Source organism: Microcaecilia unicolor, chromosome 4 (genome assembly GCF_901765095.1).
Source record: "Microcaecilia unicolor chromosome 4, aMicUni1.1, whole genome shotgun sequence".
NCBI classification, from domain to species: domain Eukaryota; kingdom Metazoa; phylum Chordata; class Amphibia; order Gymnophiona; family Siphonopidae; genus Microcaecilia; species Microcaecilia unicolor.
In genome coordinates this window covers 170,305,525-170,320,455 of record NC_044034.1, presented here as the reverse complement: position 1 = coordinate 170,320,455, position 14,931 = coordinate 170,305,525, and the positions used below count along the sequence as shown (strand labels likewise).

General features: G+C 44.3%; 1 protein-coding gene across 1 annotated transcript in view; it reads right to left on the bottom strand.

Annotated features, from left to right (window-relative positions):
- PPFIBP2 (PPFIA binding protein 2) overlaps positions 1-14,931 on the bottom strand; it is a 310,354-nt gene that overhangs the window by 134,298 nt on the left and 161,125 nt on the right. The window contains 1 exon segment of the mRNA XM_030200947.1: positions 8,808-8,921. Coding sequence (XP_030056807.1) covers positions 8,808-8,921 — 114 coding nt within the window.

Here is a 14,931-nt window from a genome sequence, read left to right as displayed (position 1 = left end):
AAAGGATGAATGGAGGGGGCAGGGGACAGAGGAGCATGGATTGCAGGGCAGGCCTCAGGCAGAGAGGGGAAATGCTGGATAGGGATGAATGGAGGGGGCAGGTGACAGAGTAACATGGATGGCCATGGATTGGGACGGCAGGGCTCAGGGAAAGGGGAATTGCTGGATAGGGATGAATGGAGGGGACAGATGGGCATGGATGGATATGGATTGCAGGGCAGGCCTCAGGCACAGAGGGGAAATGCTGGAAAGGGATGAATGGAGGGGGCAGGGGACAGAGTAACATGGATGGCCATGGATTGGGAGGGCAGGGCTCAGGGAAAGGGGAATTGCTGGATAGGGAGGAATGAAGGGGACAGATGGGCATGGATGGATATGGATTGCAGGACAGGCCTCAGGCAGAGAGGGGAAATGCTGGAAAGGGATGAATGCAGGGGGCAGGGGACAGAGGAGCATGGATTGCAGGGCAGGCCTCAGGCAGAGAGGGGAAATGCTGGATAGGGATGAATGGAGGGGGCAGGTGACAGAGTAACATGGATGGCCATGGATTGGGACGGCAGGGCTCAGGGAAAGGGGAATTGCTGGATAGGGATGAATGGAGGGGACAGATGGGCATGGATGGATATGGATAGCAGGGCAGGCCTCAGGCAAACAGGGGAAATGCTGGAAAGGGATGAATGGAGGGGGCAGGGGACAGAGGAGCATGGATGGCCACACACACACACACTCTCTATCACACTGTGTCTCACATACACACTTGCACAGTCTCTCACAAACACACTCACACCCAGACTCACTCTCTCTCTCACACACTCACACTTTCACTCTGACTCTCAAACAGTCACTCTCACATACACTCTCCCAAACATACACACTCCGAGGAAAACCTTGCTAGCGCCCGTTTCATTTGTGTCAGAAACGGGCCTTTTTTACTAGTATTAAATAAAGGTGGTGACAAAGGGGAACCTTGAGGAACACCACACATTGGATGCCAACAGTCCGACTCAAGTTTTCATTTTCACACTATACGGCAGGTTGGTCAGGAACACCTTAAACCAATTCAGCACGTTTCCTGAAATACTAGTCCACTAAGTTAAGCAGCATTTGCTCATGATCAACAGGTCATATTGTAGTAAGACCGCCCTTTGCCCCTACTAAGCAATGCTCTTCCCTCTGCAGTAATACTGCTAAGAATTGTTTCTGTGCTGTAAAATTCTCTAAACCCAGATTATGCCTCATGCAAAGAATTATCCAGATATTTTCGTAATTGACCAGTAATTATTCCTGCCTTCATTTTGGTGAATAACAGTATTGATGCCACTGGTCAATAATTATAAGTACATAATTATTGCCATACTGGGACAGACCAAAGGTCCATCAAGCCCAGCATCCTGTTTGCAAAAGTGGCCAATTCAGGTCACAAGTACCTGGCAAGATCCCAAAAAAGTACAATACATTTTATGCTGCTTATCCTAGAAATAAGCAGTGGATTTTCCCCAAGTCCATTTTAATAATGGTCTATGGACTTTTCCTTTAGAAAGCCATCCAAACCTTTTTTAAAACCCGCTAAGCTAACCACTTTTACTACATTCTCTGGCAATGAATTCCAGAGTTTAATTACATGTTGAGTGAAGAAATATTTTCACCAGTTCGTTTTAAATTTACTACTTTGTAGCTTCATTGCATGCCCCCTAGTCCTAGTATTTTTGGAAAGGGTAAACAAGCGATTCACATCTACCCATTCCACTCCATTCATTATTTTATAGACCTCTATCATATCTTCCCTCAGCCGTCTTTTCTCCAAGCTGAAGAGCCCTAGCCGCTTTAGTCATCCCATCCCCTTTATCATTTTTGTCGCCCTTCTCTGTACCTTTTCTAATTCCAATATATCTTTTTTGACATGCGGTGATCAGAATTGAACGCAATATTCGAGGTGTGGTCGCACCATGGAGTGATACAAAGGCATTATAATGACCTCATTTTTGTTTTCCATTCCTTTCCTGATAATACCTAGCATTCTATTTGCTTTCTTAGCCACCGCCACACACTGAGCAGATTGGTTTCAACATATCATCAATGATGACATCTAGGTCCCTTTGGACAGTAATATCTCAGCCGAAATCCAGGCCAAAGTATCAGCCTGCCTGTCTGACATTGCTGCCTGGATGTCTCAGCGCCATCTGAAACTAAACATGACCAAGACTGAGCTTCTTATCTTTCCCCCTAAACCAACCTCTCCTCCCTCCATCATTCTCTATTTCTGTGGATAACACTCCCATCCTTCCTGTCTCATCAGCTCGTAACCTTGGGGTCATCTTCGACTCCTCCCTCTCCTTCTCTGCACATATTCAACAGACTGCTAAAACTTGTCGTTTCTTTCTCTATAATATCAGCAAAATTCGCCCTTTCCTTTTTGAGCACACTACCAGAACCCTCATCCACACTATCACCTCTCGCTTAGACTATTGCAACTTGCTTCTCACAGGTCTCCCACTTAGCCATCTCTCTCCTCTTCAATCTGTTCAAAATTCTGCTGCACGAGTGTCGTTATGCTCATATTAGCCCTCTCCTCAAGTCACTTCACTGGCTTCCTATCCGTTTCCGCATACAGTTCAAACTCCTCTTATTGACCTATAAGTGCATTCACTCTGCAGCTCCTCAGTACCTCTCCATTCTCATCTCTCCCTACATTCCTCCCCGGGAACTCCGTTCACTGGGTAAATCTCTCTTTTCTGCACCCTTCTCCTCCACTGCTAACTCCAGACTCCGTTCCTTTTATCTTGCTGCACCTTATGCCTGGAATAGACTTCCTGAGCCGGTACGTCAAGCTCCATCTCTGACAGTCTTCAAATCTAAGCTAAAAGCCCACCTTTTTGATGCTGCTTTTAACTCCTAACTCTTGTTCACTTGTTCAGAACCCTTATTTTATCATCCTCACTTTAATATTCCTTTATCTCTTGTTTGTCTTGTTTTGTCTGTCCTAATTAGATTGTAAGCTCTGTCGAACAGGGACTGTCTCTTCATGTTCAAAGTGTACAGCGTTGCGTACGTCTAGTAGCGCTTTAGAAATGATAAGTAGTAGTAGTAGTAGATTCATCCACTTAGATATAGCTTCCAAACAGAATGGTGGTGCTGAAGCTAAAAGTTGAGGTGGACAGGAATCAAAACTGACAAAATGTAGCATTGTATTTCTTAAAGATTTTTTCAATAAATTCAAAAGAGCAAAGATCTGCACATCCATACAGTATTTACCACACTCTCTGTGCCTCTGAGAACCATATCCCTTGCTCATTATGCTCCTCCCTCTGTGCTCTAACAGCATCTATGATCTACCATCTCTCTCTCCCTCTGGCCAGTAGCATCCATCCCCCCCCCCCCTTCTCTCTCTTCCACCTTCCCATGTCCAACATCCCACTCTCTCACCACCCCCTTCTCTCTCTCTCAACATCTCTTGCTCAGCATCTCTTTCTCTTCCTCTCCCCCATCCCCTCCTTACTACTGGCAGTGGTCCTGGGTTCCAGCAGAAGCTGCACTGGCACTATTTTTCCTTCCTCCTTCTGCACATCAGGTGATCTGGCTCCCAACCTCTGTAGCTGTTTGACAGCATGGCACTTCTTTGCTGCTGAGGCACAGCTACCCACAACTGCATTGGACTATATGACATGTACACCTTAAGCAGACATCCACTTGTCTCACCCTCATCTTGGCTGCCTTTCGATTTCTGACTTGCATGGAAAGTGTGTGCAACTCAACTGATGCAGCTGACATTCTCAAAATTTGGCACTAAAATCAGAGGACGGTGATTGTGTCAAAATCTGAGCCTACAGACCTTCGAGTCTTCATTACAAAGCTCCCGGGTCCCTGGCTCCATTGATGACCATTGTAATTCCCCTCATTATAATACCACTTTCACTCTATCAGTGGCGTAGCTATGGGGGGGGCCTGGGGGCCTGGGTCCCCCAAATTGGCTCTAGGGCCCCCCGTTTGGCTAGCAGGGGTCCCTGACCCCAACCCCTGCCAGCTGAAGTGTTTATCTGTCTCGTGTTAGTCTCCCACTTGCCTCCTCTCTCCTGTTTCCAGTCGCGCCGTGAATGCTCTTGTTTTAATGAAACTGAGCACGCTCGTGCATGCTCAGTTTCATTAAAACAAGTGTGCAGTGCACGGCGCACTGAAAACAGGAGAGGAAGCAAGTGCGAGACCAGTGCGGCACAGATAAATGCTTCAGCTGGTGGGGGTTGGGAACCCCCACCAGCAAAGGTATCTTGCAGCGGTGGCAGCAGCAAGGGGGGGGGGGGCAGAAGCGGTGGCAGCGGTTGGAAGTGGCGGGGGAGGTGGGCTAAAATGTGCCCCCCCCCCAATTTGGGCTCTGGCCCCTCCCTTCCCGCTGAGGTCTGGCTACACCACTGCACTCTATGACTCCCATAAAAAGTCTTCTACAGGGTAATTTTATAATCAGGTACCTGTGGGTAGATGCCTTTTTCCACACATCTATGCTCAAAACAGTAGTACTTACATGCATTGATGCCCCAAGCGCTATTCTATAAGGCAGTGCATAAATTCTGTAGTACATAAATGCAAGATGGGCACACATGTGAGCACAGCATCGGAAAGGCATGAGTGGGGCTCCCAACTATACGTTAAACTTATAGAACACTATAGGTTCCACACCTTTGTCACATCTAGGTGCCCTCAGTGGTGTAGCGAGACAGCCAATTTTGGGTGGGCCTGAGCTCAATGTGGGTGGGCACAAAAATTTCTCTGCCCTGCCCTACCCTCACCTCAAAATATAAATTACACTTTCTCTGAAGGTGGCCAGAATTCCCTTTTACTAAGCTTGGCAGGCAGCAGCAACATCCCTAAGCCACTGATACCGGCACCCCACAAATGTTTAGTTGTTGGTGGCTCAAGGATGCTGTTGTTGACTGCAGAGCTTGGGAGAAGGGAGTTCTGGCCATCATTGGATGAATTCCACTGCTGGGGGTATTTGGGGATCCCCACTAGCTATACAGCAAGGGTCAGAACAGATGTTAGCCGTGCTAGAGCCCAGATCAGAAAATAAAGGAAGGCCCTCCTCCCTGAACCCCTCTCCTCTCTGCCTCCCCTCCAAGTTCCTCACCTGCCATTACTATCACACCACAAAGGGTACAGGAGTGCACACCATGTGGTAACAATATCAAAATGCTTACTAATCAAACATACTATGAATCAATTTATTGCATCAACATATGTAATTTTTGTTTATTTTTTAAAAACAACAAGGCATCATATATGGCTCTAAAATGACCTACTGAATCTCCTTTAGGGCACAGCTATTCTAGATCCGAAGCTCTCCAATTATCGTTTGCATCCAATGTCTTATTTTATCTTTTACATAAAAGTACACTTCTGCAACAAACAATAAAAAAAAAGACAACAAAAAAATGACCAGTTCACTTATCTGAGAATGCAGATTACAGAACTGTAGAGACCTGATCAACACATCAACAGACCCTCACCAAATACAGAACAAGGGATCACAAATTAGAAATAAAAAATATTTAGACAAAAATTGAGAACCCCAAGAAGATAAACTTTGGGCTTCTTTTACAAAGCTATGCTAGCAATTCCTGCGCAGCAAGTGAGAGCAGTGGCGTACCAAGGGGGGGGGGCGGTGGGGGCGGTCTGCCCCAGGTGCATGCCGCTGGGGGGGTGCCGTGCGCCTGTTGGTTCTTTGTTTTCATGCTCCCTCTGCCCCGGAACAGGTTACTTCCTGTTCCGGGGCAGAGGGAGCATGAAAACGAAGAGCCAGCAGGCGCGCGGCACCCCCCCCCCCCAGCGGCGTGCACCCGGGGGGGGGGGGTCTTTCACCGGGGGGGGGGGCGTCGTGCTGTTCCGGGGGGGCGGGGCACATCGGCAATCCGCCCCGGGTAGGAACGCCACTGAGTGAGAGGAAGCCCATTCAATTCCTATGGGCTTCCTCTCATTTACCGAGCAGGAATTACTAGTGCAGCTTTCTAAAAGAAGCCCTTAGCATGTACTACAACACTGGAAAAAGGAAAAACAGAAATGCATTGCCTTTTCTACTGAACACAATGCAAAGACATTTACTATGATGTACATTTCCCAAAGCTAACATATTCCATTTAAAGCATTCAAAATAAAAAAAATTTTCTACATTTGTAGTCTGGACATTTTATTTTTCCATCATGTTGGTTCTGGTTTCTCTTTTCTGCTTTACTGTCTGTCATCTGCTAATTCTCCTTCACGTAGCTGCTGAGCATGTGTCTTTTCTCCTCTCTCCTGTCTATTCCATCACTACACCTCCTCTGACATATTGTTTGTTCCTTTTTAGCTCTGTCCTCTCTTTTTTTTTTTTTCTTTTCTGCTGTCAACTCAAATTTCACCCTCTACCATCCTTCTTCACCTTTTTACTTTTCAGCCATCAAATTTCCATCTTCTCTCACCCACTACCCATTACCCATCTCAAACCTTCATCAGCCCTCCATTCTCTTTCATCTTTAATCTAATCCTCATTTTTCTACTCTCTGTAATCACTATCTTCTCATTCATTTCCTTGCCACCCCTTCCTGGCCTCTCCCAAATGGTTTCACCATCCACTCCACCCTTCTAGCCCAGCAGCTGCTTCCTCTTTCTCTCCTCTCGTAGTCTGACATCTCCCTATGCTTCCCTCCTGCTCACTCCCCCATTTCTCCCTCTCTCTTCCCTCACTTCCACTGTCCGTCATCTCTCCTTTACTCCCTTCTGCTTTTGGATCCACACCTCCCTCTTTCTCCCCTCTCCACCTCCAGTGTATCTCTCCCACCCTCTCATCTACCCCCATGTCCAAAATATCTCCCTCTCTCCTATTGTCCACCATCTCTCTCCATCCCTTATGCCCAAAATCTCTCTTCCCCCTCCCCATGCAGTATTTTTCCCTTCCTCCTGTCCACTACCTTGTCCAACATTTCTGCCTCTCTCCTTGTGCACCATCTCCTTCTCCCCTCCACACCACCTGATGTCCAACATTCCTCCCTCTCTCTCACCTTCCCCTCCACCCTTATTGTCCAACATTTTCCCCTCTCTCATCCCTCTCACCCTCCATGCAGCTTCTCACCCCCTTCTCACCCTTATGTCCAACATTTTTCCATCTCTTACCATCCACACAACAACTCTCCCTCCCCTCCACCCTTATGTCCAACAATTCTCTCTGTATCCCCACCCCCCCCCGGTGCATCTCTCCTTCTGTACCCCACCTCACAACTTTCCTTCTATGAACGGGTCCCCGGCAGCAGCAGCATGGAGGGGAGCAGGCTGGGCTCCCATGGTCCTGCATCTCCCTCCCTTAAGTGTCGCTCTTGCTTGAACAGGAACCTGACAGTGGCAGCAATTCCCACATGCTGCCTGCCACTAAGCCGGAAGCCTCCTTTCTGCCATGTCCTGCCAGCGCCTAGTCAGAAACAGGAACTTGCGACAGAGGTGGGGAGGGATGCGGCAGAAAGGAGGCTTTCAGATTAGAGGCAGGTAGTGTGTGGGAATCACTGCCGCTATTGGAGAACCCTTTCATGCAAGAGCAACAAGGGAGGGAGATGCAGGACTAAGGGAGCCCAGTCTGCTCCCCTCCATGCCAGCGATGTTAAAGGTGCACAACTGCTGGGTGGGCCTGAGCCCAAACTGGGTGGGCCCAGGCCCACCCATGTCTACACCCCACCTCAGTTATGCCAAGTCTATGGCTGGTGTAGCAGTGGGCACACTGGGTTATGCTAGCATTCTATAATAGAATCTGAGTGCTCAGATACAGTTATAGAATAGGATGTCACCATACCACACCAGGGCACCTACAACAAGATGCCCACTTATAAAACTGCCACCCTAGTGAAACTCTGCCAAAACACAGTATTCCTTCCTTTGGCTAGCAGTCATATAACATCACTCCTTGAAAGCTCTCTGCTACTCAGCTGTCACCATGGTCTGAAACTGAAAACCAGATTTACTTTATAAAATTCCATACCCTTTCCCACCCTGCTGAGAAATGCCATTGATGGGATGAAGCTATTTGCAACCTAAGGCCGAAATACTGCTATATGAACAGGTGGCCACAGAACATAAAAACAAGCACTGGGATAGATGTGTCCAAGGTTATTTTATTTAATTATTTACTTTGTCCTAGTAGAAAGATGACTATACATTCACTAATGATATGATCAATGAGTAAAAATGCTGGGGCAAAATTAGAAACGTCCATCCCTATGGCTAATTATTGTACACCGCCCTGGGTGAATCTCTCCAGAAAGACAGTTTATAAACTATAATAATTAAATACTCAAGAAAATGGAAGCTTCAGATTGCTTAGTACATTCTGACTTCATGCTTTGCTCACTGAGGGCTTTAAACCGAGCCACCTAAAATCCGGATGCAGGCATGAGGTAATTTATCTAAATTAACGTGAGACAAGGAACACTTTTGCTGATATTCAACTTGCTGAACAGGTTATTCCACTGTGCCCAAGCGCCAAGCTTCCTTCAGTAGTGTACCTGCCCTATGAACACCACAAAGCCGGGCTAAACCCCACTAGCAAAGGAAACCGAAGAACATCTCACAACACAACACACAACTCTGCAAAGTGAGCTAGCCACGTCTTCTGTTTGTAAGATCATTCTACTTCACACACACAACAGAATGGTCATCTATAGACAGTATGGAGGACACGGAAGGGAAATAATATTAAACAACTAAAAGTTTAAGCATTAGCCTTCAGAATAGGTATTTCTGTGCTCACACATCCCTCTGTCCCAAAAGGTAAACCTAGAGTCAGTCAGCCAGTCTTTTACCTGCTGAAGCATTCCTTCAGTGGCATTAAGTTTCAGATGGTGTTCTTCCACACAGGTTTCCAGGTCCCGGATCTTCTCTCCCTGAGCTTCTACCTGGTCAGTGAGGACACTCACCTGTGTGCCAGAAAACAGGTACAAGGGTTATGAGATGGCACCTTCACATTCTGCAGTCTAATGCTTGTGAGCTAGAAAAGTCTGGAGCTCATTTTCACACAGTTTCTCTTCTCCATTTGGTGCTGGGAGTAATAACATGGAACTCTGCTTCCGCCCTGCATACAGATCATCGGAGTTCCTGCCTGACAATCTGTTTGCTGTTGCTGCACCTTTGTTCTGTTAAGGCAGTGTTACTCGCCTTTGCTGCGTGTCTCTTCTGGATGACCGTGTGAAAGTCAATAAGGACACCAGCCTGATTTCAAACTAGAACCTATACTTAAAATGGATAATAAAGAGGCACAGAACAATTATTACTAAATTGGTACTAAATGTGCTGCTCTTTTCGTGTTCCCTAAAACAAAAAAAGAAAATCACTTATAGAGCTGGTTACAGAGACCCAGCCAATAACCTTACTGCTCACAGCTTGCCAGCAATAATGCTTCCTGGGAGCATGAAAGAATGCAATGCGTTAAGGGCATGTTAAAGCACTGACTAAACTCCATTTCCGAAATGTTTCCAAAGCCTCACAAGCTACAACATGAAGGGAAACAGTGAAACTACAGAAACAGGATTGTATAGCTAAGAACAAGATTAGACAATAGATTAAAAAGGCTGAAAGGGATGAAGACTGCTCTACACAGGACAGTAGTACATATACTTCCTCTTTGGTAAATAGCTTTACCCTTAGATCACAGAAGAATAATTTAACATTCTCCAATCATTTAACCCATGTTGGTCAGCATTATTTTTTTTAATGCAGCCACCGTGAATTTCTAGTGCATCCCTATAATAGTGCTTTTGAAAAATTTTTGCAGGCCTCACACTAACTTTTCCATTAGCGCGCGAGAACTGCAAAAACATTAACGCAGGAAAACTTACCGCCTCCTATTTAGGAGGCACTAGAAGGCACCAAGTGCTCCCATATTAAGTCCGTGTTATCCAGCTAGCTGGCTAACACTTCCACTCCCATTCCCTGCCCATGACGCACCCCCCTCCCAAAAAATATTTTTTTTAAAAACGTGCACGATTAGCACACACTGGCAGGTAAATTACCACAAAACATGTTAAACAGTTTTCCAATAAGCCTTGTTTCCCCATGTTAGGCTCACGTTAGTGCTTAATGCAGTTCAGAAAAGAGGTCCAAAGTTAGGACAGCCTTTTTGCCAGGCAGTTACCCAGTTAGTGCCAGATTCTATATATGGCGCCAAAAAAACTTGCACTTAGTTAGGTGTGGTTTCTAGAATATGTTTAGCGGCCGTCCCATCACTAAAATTTAGGTGCAGCCATTTACACCAACTAAAACCTGGTATAAATGTCTTGTTTACGCATGGATCAGGCATATTCTAGAACAGTGCGCATAATTTTCAGGAATGCCCATGACCCCACTCTCTTTTGAGATCTGCGCATTAGAATTTACACAGACCACTTTACAGAATATACTTAGGAGTATGTTTACAAAGGCACGCTATAGGCACGTTAGTGTTTTTAACGCGCGTTAATGGTTTAACGCATGTTAAATACTAATGCGCCCACAGGAATGTATTGACGTGTTAGCGTTTAATGCACCTTAACTTTAAAGGCACATTATAAATGCTAAAGTGCCTCTGTAAACATACCTCTTAAAAAGTTGCATGTGTAGATTCTAATTAGTGCCGATAATTGCTTGTTATTTGCCAATTATCGGTGCTGATTAGTTTGTTAAACAATTAAGTTGCGCATGCAAATCAGCTATGTGTCCAGATTTGCACATGTAATGTTATTTGCTGTTTATAGAATCTGGGGTTAGCAGACTCAATAGCATTTCTAGATGCAGGACTTATCTAGGCAGAAGACATTCCTACCCAGATACACTCTGCTCAATAATCAAATATATTTAGGACCATATTTTCAGATGTAAAACTATTAGGCCAAGCAAATGTTTCCCTTTATTTTAATAACTTACTTAACAACTAATCAAAAAAGTAACTCATTCAATCTATGACGGCAATGCTACAGCTCTGAACAAAGTAATCCAAAATAAAACTAAACTGTAAGCCCATAAAACCAGCGCACAAAAAAAGGCTTTTTACTTTGTATGAATTCATTCAGCTCATATCGGCTATTTGTCTTTTTTCCAGGCTTTCTCATTTCCGGTGGACTAAAAAGATCTGTTAAGGTTAGCATTCATAAAGCAGGTCTGGTATCTGCCCTAGAGTTAGAAACAAAGGAGCTCATTTTATAGGGGGTGGTTTAAAGGTTTTTTTTCTTGTACAATTACATATTGTGGGTCCATTTAGAATCAGTAGTGGAGCTTACAGGTTTTCACAGGGACTGTAGGCAATATGGCTGAAAGCCAAACAAAGCCATCAATAGTGGGATAAAAGGACTACACAGCTTTAAGAGTTCAGACAGGCTTATTTCTTAGCCAAAATGTGCGTCTGGATATTTTTCTCATACAAAAGTGGATTTTCTATTGTTCTGAAGAAGAAACAAGAGGCAGTTTGTTTTCACAAAATCAACTATGTATAACCAAGCTTGACTCTAGATCGGGGATTCTCAACCCAGTCCCTGGGATACGCCCAGCCAGTCAGGTTTTCAGGACACCCACAATGACTATGCATGAGATAGACTTGTATGCAATTGAGGTAATAATGCAAATTTATCTCATGCATATTCATTATGGATATCCTGAAAACTTGACTGGCTGGGTGCATCCTGAGGACTGGGATGAGAACCTCTGCTCTAGATAATCATGAAAGTTTCCTGGGGTTTAGCATTTTCATTAATAACCTTTTAGAAGAACATTAGTTTTGTGTCTGGCTTGGGTACTGTGGGTTTTCCCACAATGAGCTGCCTATCAGACTTTGGCAGGATTTCCCCTTTTAAAAATGGCAGCAGCAGTTTCAATCTCTTTTCCCTCACAGCTATTTTATCCTTCAGTTGTGGTATATTTGCAATTTTTATTGCATACTGTTGGCTCATTAGGAATTGATCAGTTTTTTTCATTTTAAGCATTTTGCACAGATATTCAAATTGCGCATTGTCAGCTGACAAAAAGTAAAACACTACTTTTTGATCATCAATACCACTCATACTTACAATAGTGATACAATGCTTTTACCTAATTATATATTCATAGATTGTTTTAAGCCTGCTTATTGTTAATAGTTTTATATTTTTCAATACATTTGTGATACACAAAGACAGTTCTTACTTTCATTGAGTTATTTTATTGTCTTCTTTGGATGCATTGTCAATTGGGATATTGATCAGATGTTTCACACACACACAGCTTTCTTATTTATTTATATAATTAAAGTACATAAGTACATAAGTAGTGCCATACTGGGAAAGACCAAAGGTCCATCTAGCCCAGCATCCTGTCACCGACAGTGGCCAATCCAGGTCAAGGGCACCTGGCACGCTCCCCAAACGTAAAAACATTCCAGACAAGTTATACCTAAAAATGCGGAATTTTTCCAAGTCCATTTAATAGCGGTCTATGGACTTGTCCTTTAGGAATCTATCTAACCCCTTTTTAAACTCCGTCAAGCTAACCGCCTGTACCACGTTCTCCGGCAACGAATTCCAGAGTCTAATTACACGTTGGGTGAAGAAAAATTTTCTCCGATTCGTTTTAAATTTACCACACTGTAGCTTCAACTCATGCCCTCTAGTCCTAGTATTTTTGGATAGCGTGAACAGTCGCTTCACATCCACCCGATCCATTCCACTCATTATTTTATACACTTCTATCATATCTCCCCTCAGCCGTCTCTTCTCCAAGCTAAAAAGCCCTAGCCTTCTCAGCCTCTCTTCATAGGAAAGTCGTCCCATCCCCACTATCATTTTCGTCGCCCTTCGCTGTACCTTTTCCAATTCTACTATATCTTTTTTGAGATACGGAGACCAGTACTGAACACAATACTCCAGGTGCGGTCGCACCATGGAGCGATACAACGGCATTATAACATCCGCACACCTGGACTCCATACCCTTCCTAATAACACCCAACATTCTATTCGCTTTCCTAGCCGCAGCAGCACACTGAGCAGAAGGTTTCAGCGTATCATCGACGACGACACCCAGATCCCTTTCTTGATCCGTAACTCCTAACGCAGAATAGCACTTCCTGAAAAATTGCACTGAAATATATTGCTGGAGAACAGGATGACTTTGGAGTGGCTTTATAGGCATCCTTTGGTAAGTTAATATGATGTTTCTGCAATTTGTTTTTATTTGTGGGATTTTATTTAGATAGAAAACTCAATAGGAGGATTTCCACTAAACAAAAAATGACTTATTGCAGGAAGGAAAAAGGCCTCAAAGAGCTCCTAGATGCCTTTAAATCTATCGGAGCTAGGACAGATCTTTATGATCTTCTCTTCATCATTGGCCAAAGAACCTTCACAAATTGCTGACAGCTTCCTGTTCTTTACTATAGATCATTTCTTGAAATTTAATGTGCTTATAATGTTTGAATATTACTACGTTGCACTCAGCATGGGTACCAACACTTACCTTTACAGTCAGTACTGGTCTAGGGATCTCTTTGCCAAATCAAGTGCTCTGCCGTACTTTCTTTGCCCTCTAAACCCGAGTCGACGATGGCCAGCGTTTCGCGCTGCTGCTTCAGAGTCTCGGTGGCACTATCTATACGCCTCACCGAGCATAAAAGTTCTATACAAACTGCGAAAATCAGATTGCCCTTAGTGGCACATTGTAATCAGCATCAACGTATCGATTTGAAGACCTCAGATGTGTGGTCTTACAAGCAGTGTATTGTTCCCCACATGGAGGGGATTACCGTCGAGTCCTTTTACAACTAGAGCAAAAATGGATATTTAAATTGGGCGCTCTGGAACCACATGGTTTGAATTCCCACGTAGAGTGGTGTCACTTTTTCTGAGTTGCCGATTGGTAGATTTTCAGACAGCGTCTGACGTCACAATTACATGCAATGAAACTACAGTGTAGTAAATTTAAAACAAATTGGAGAAATTTTTCTTCACCCAATGCATAATTAAACTCTGGAATTCGTTGCCAGAGAACGTGGTGAAGGCGGTTAGCTTAGCAGAGTTTAAAAAGGGGTTAGACGGTTTCCTAAAGAAAAGTCCATAAACCACTACTACATGGACGGGAAAAATCCACAATTCCAGGAATAACATGCATAGAATGTTTGTACGTGTTGGAAGCTTTGGTCACTGTCGTGGATAGGATGCTGGGCTCGATGGACCCTTGGTCTTTTCCCAGTATGGCATTACTTATGTACTTATATATCATGTGCTAACTGCTGGGAAAGAACATAGTCCAAATGCAACATCAAACTAAACACTGTTTTCTTGAGTTTTGTGCAAATTAGCAGTAATACACATTCTTGTTTTAAGACCACCTGTAGCAAATGGTATTCGTGTAAGTTTCAGCCACACATTCATACCATTTTTGAAAAATGAAGCATAGGATAATTCTCATTCATAAAAGCATGCACCACTTGCAGACATAAAACAGGTATGCAGTTTAAAACTGTGGATGAGAGAATGGAACACTAGTGTACCCTGGAATTGCAAGCCCAGGCCACAAAAAAAGGTCCGGGGGGGGGGGCTCAGAAATATGTATAAAAAACAGAAATGTGTTACAGCTACCCATTCACTGTCATATCCCTCCACTTTCTTACAGTTAAGGAATTTAGACTATATGGGGTCCTTTTACTAAGGTGCGCTGAAAAATGGCCTGCAGTAGTATAGGCACAGGTTTTGTGCACACGCAGAATCATTTTTATGCGCACCTGTAAAAAAAAAAAAGGCCTTTTTAAAATTTTTGCCAAAAATGGACGTGCAGCAAAATGAAAATTGCCACGCATCCATTTTGGGTCTGAGACCTTACCGCCAGCCATTGACCTCGAAGTAAAGTCTCACATGGTAACCAGGCGGTAATGTCCTATGTGCGCCAAATGCCAGTGGGCATGCATCCGATACGCGTGGCAGAAAATTAT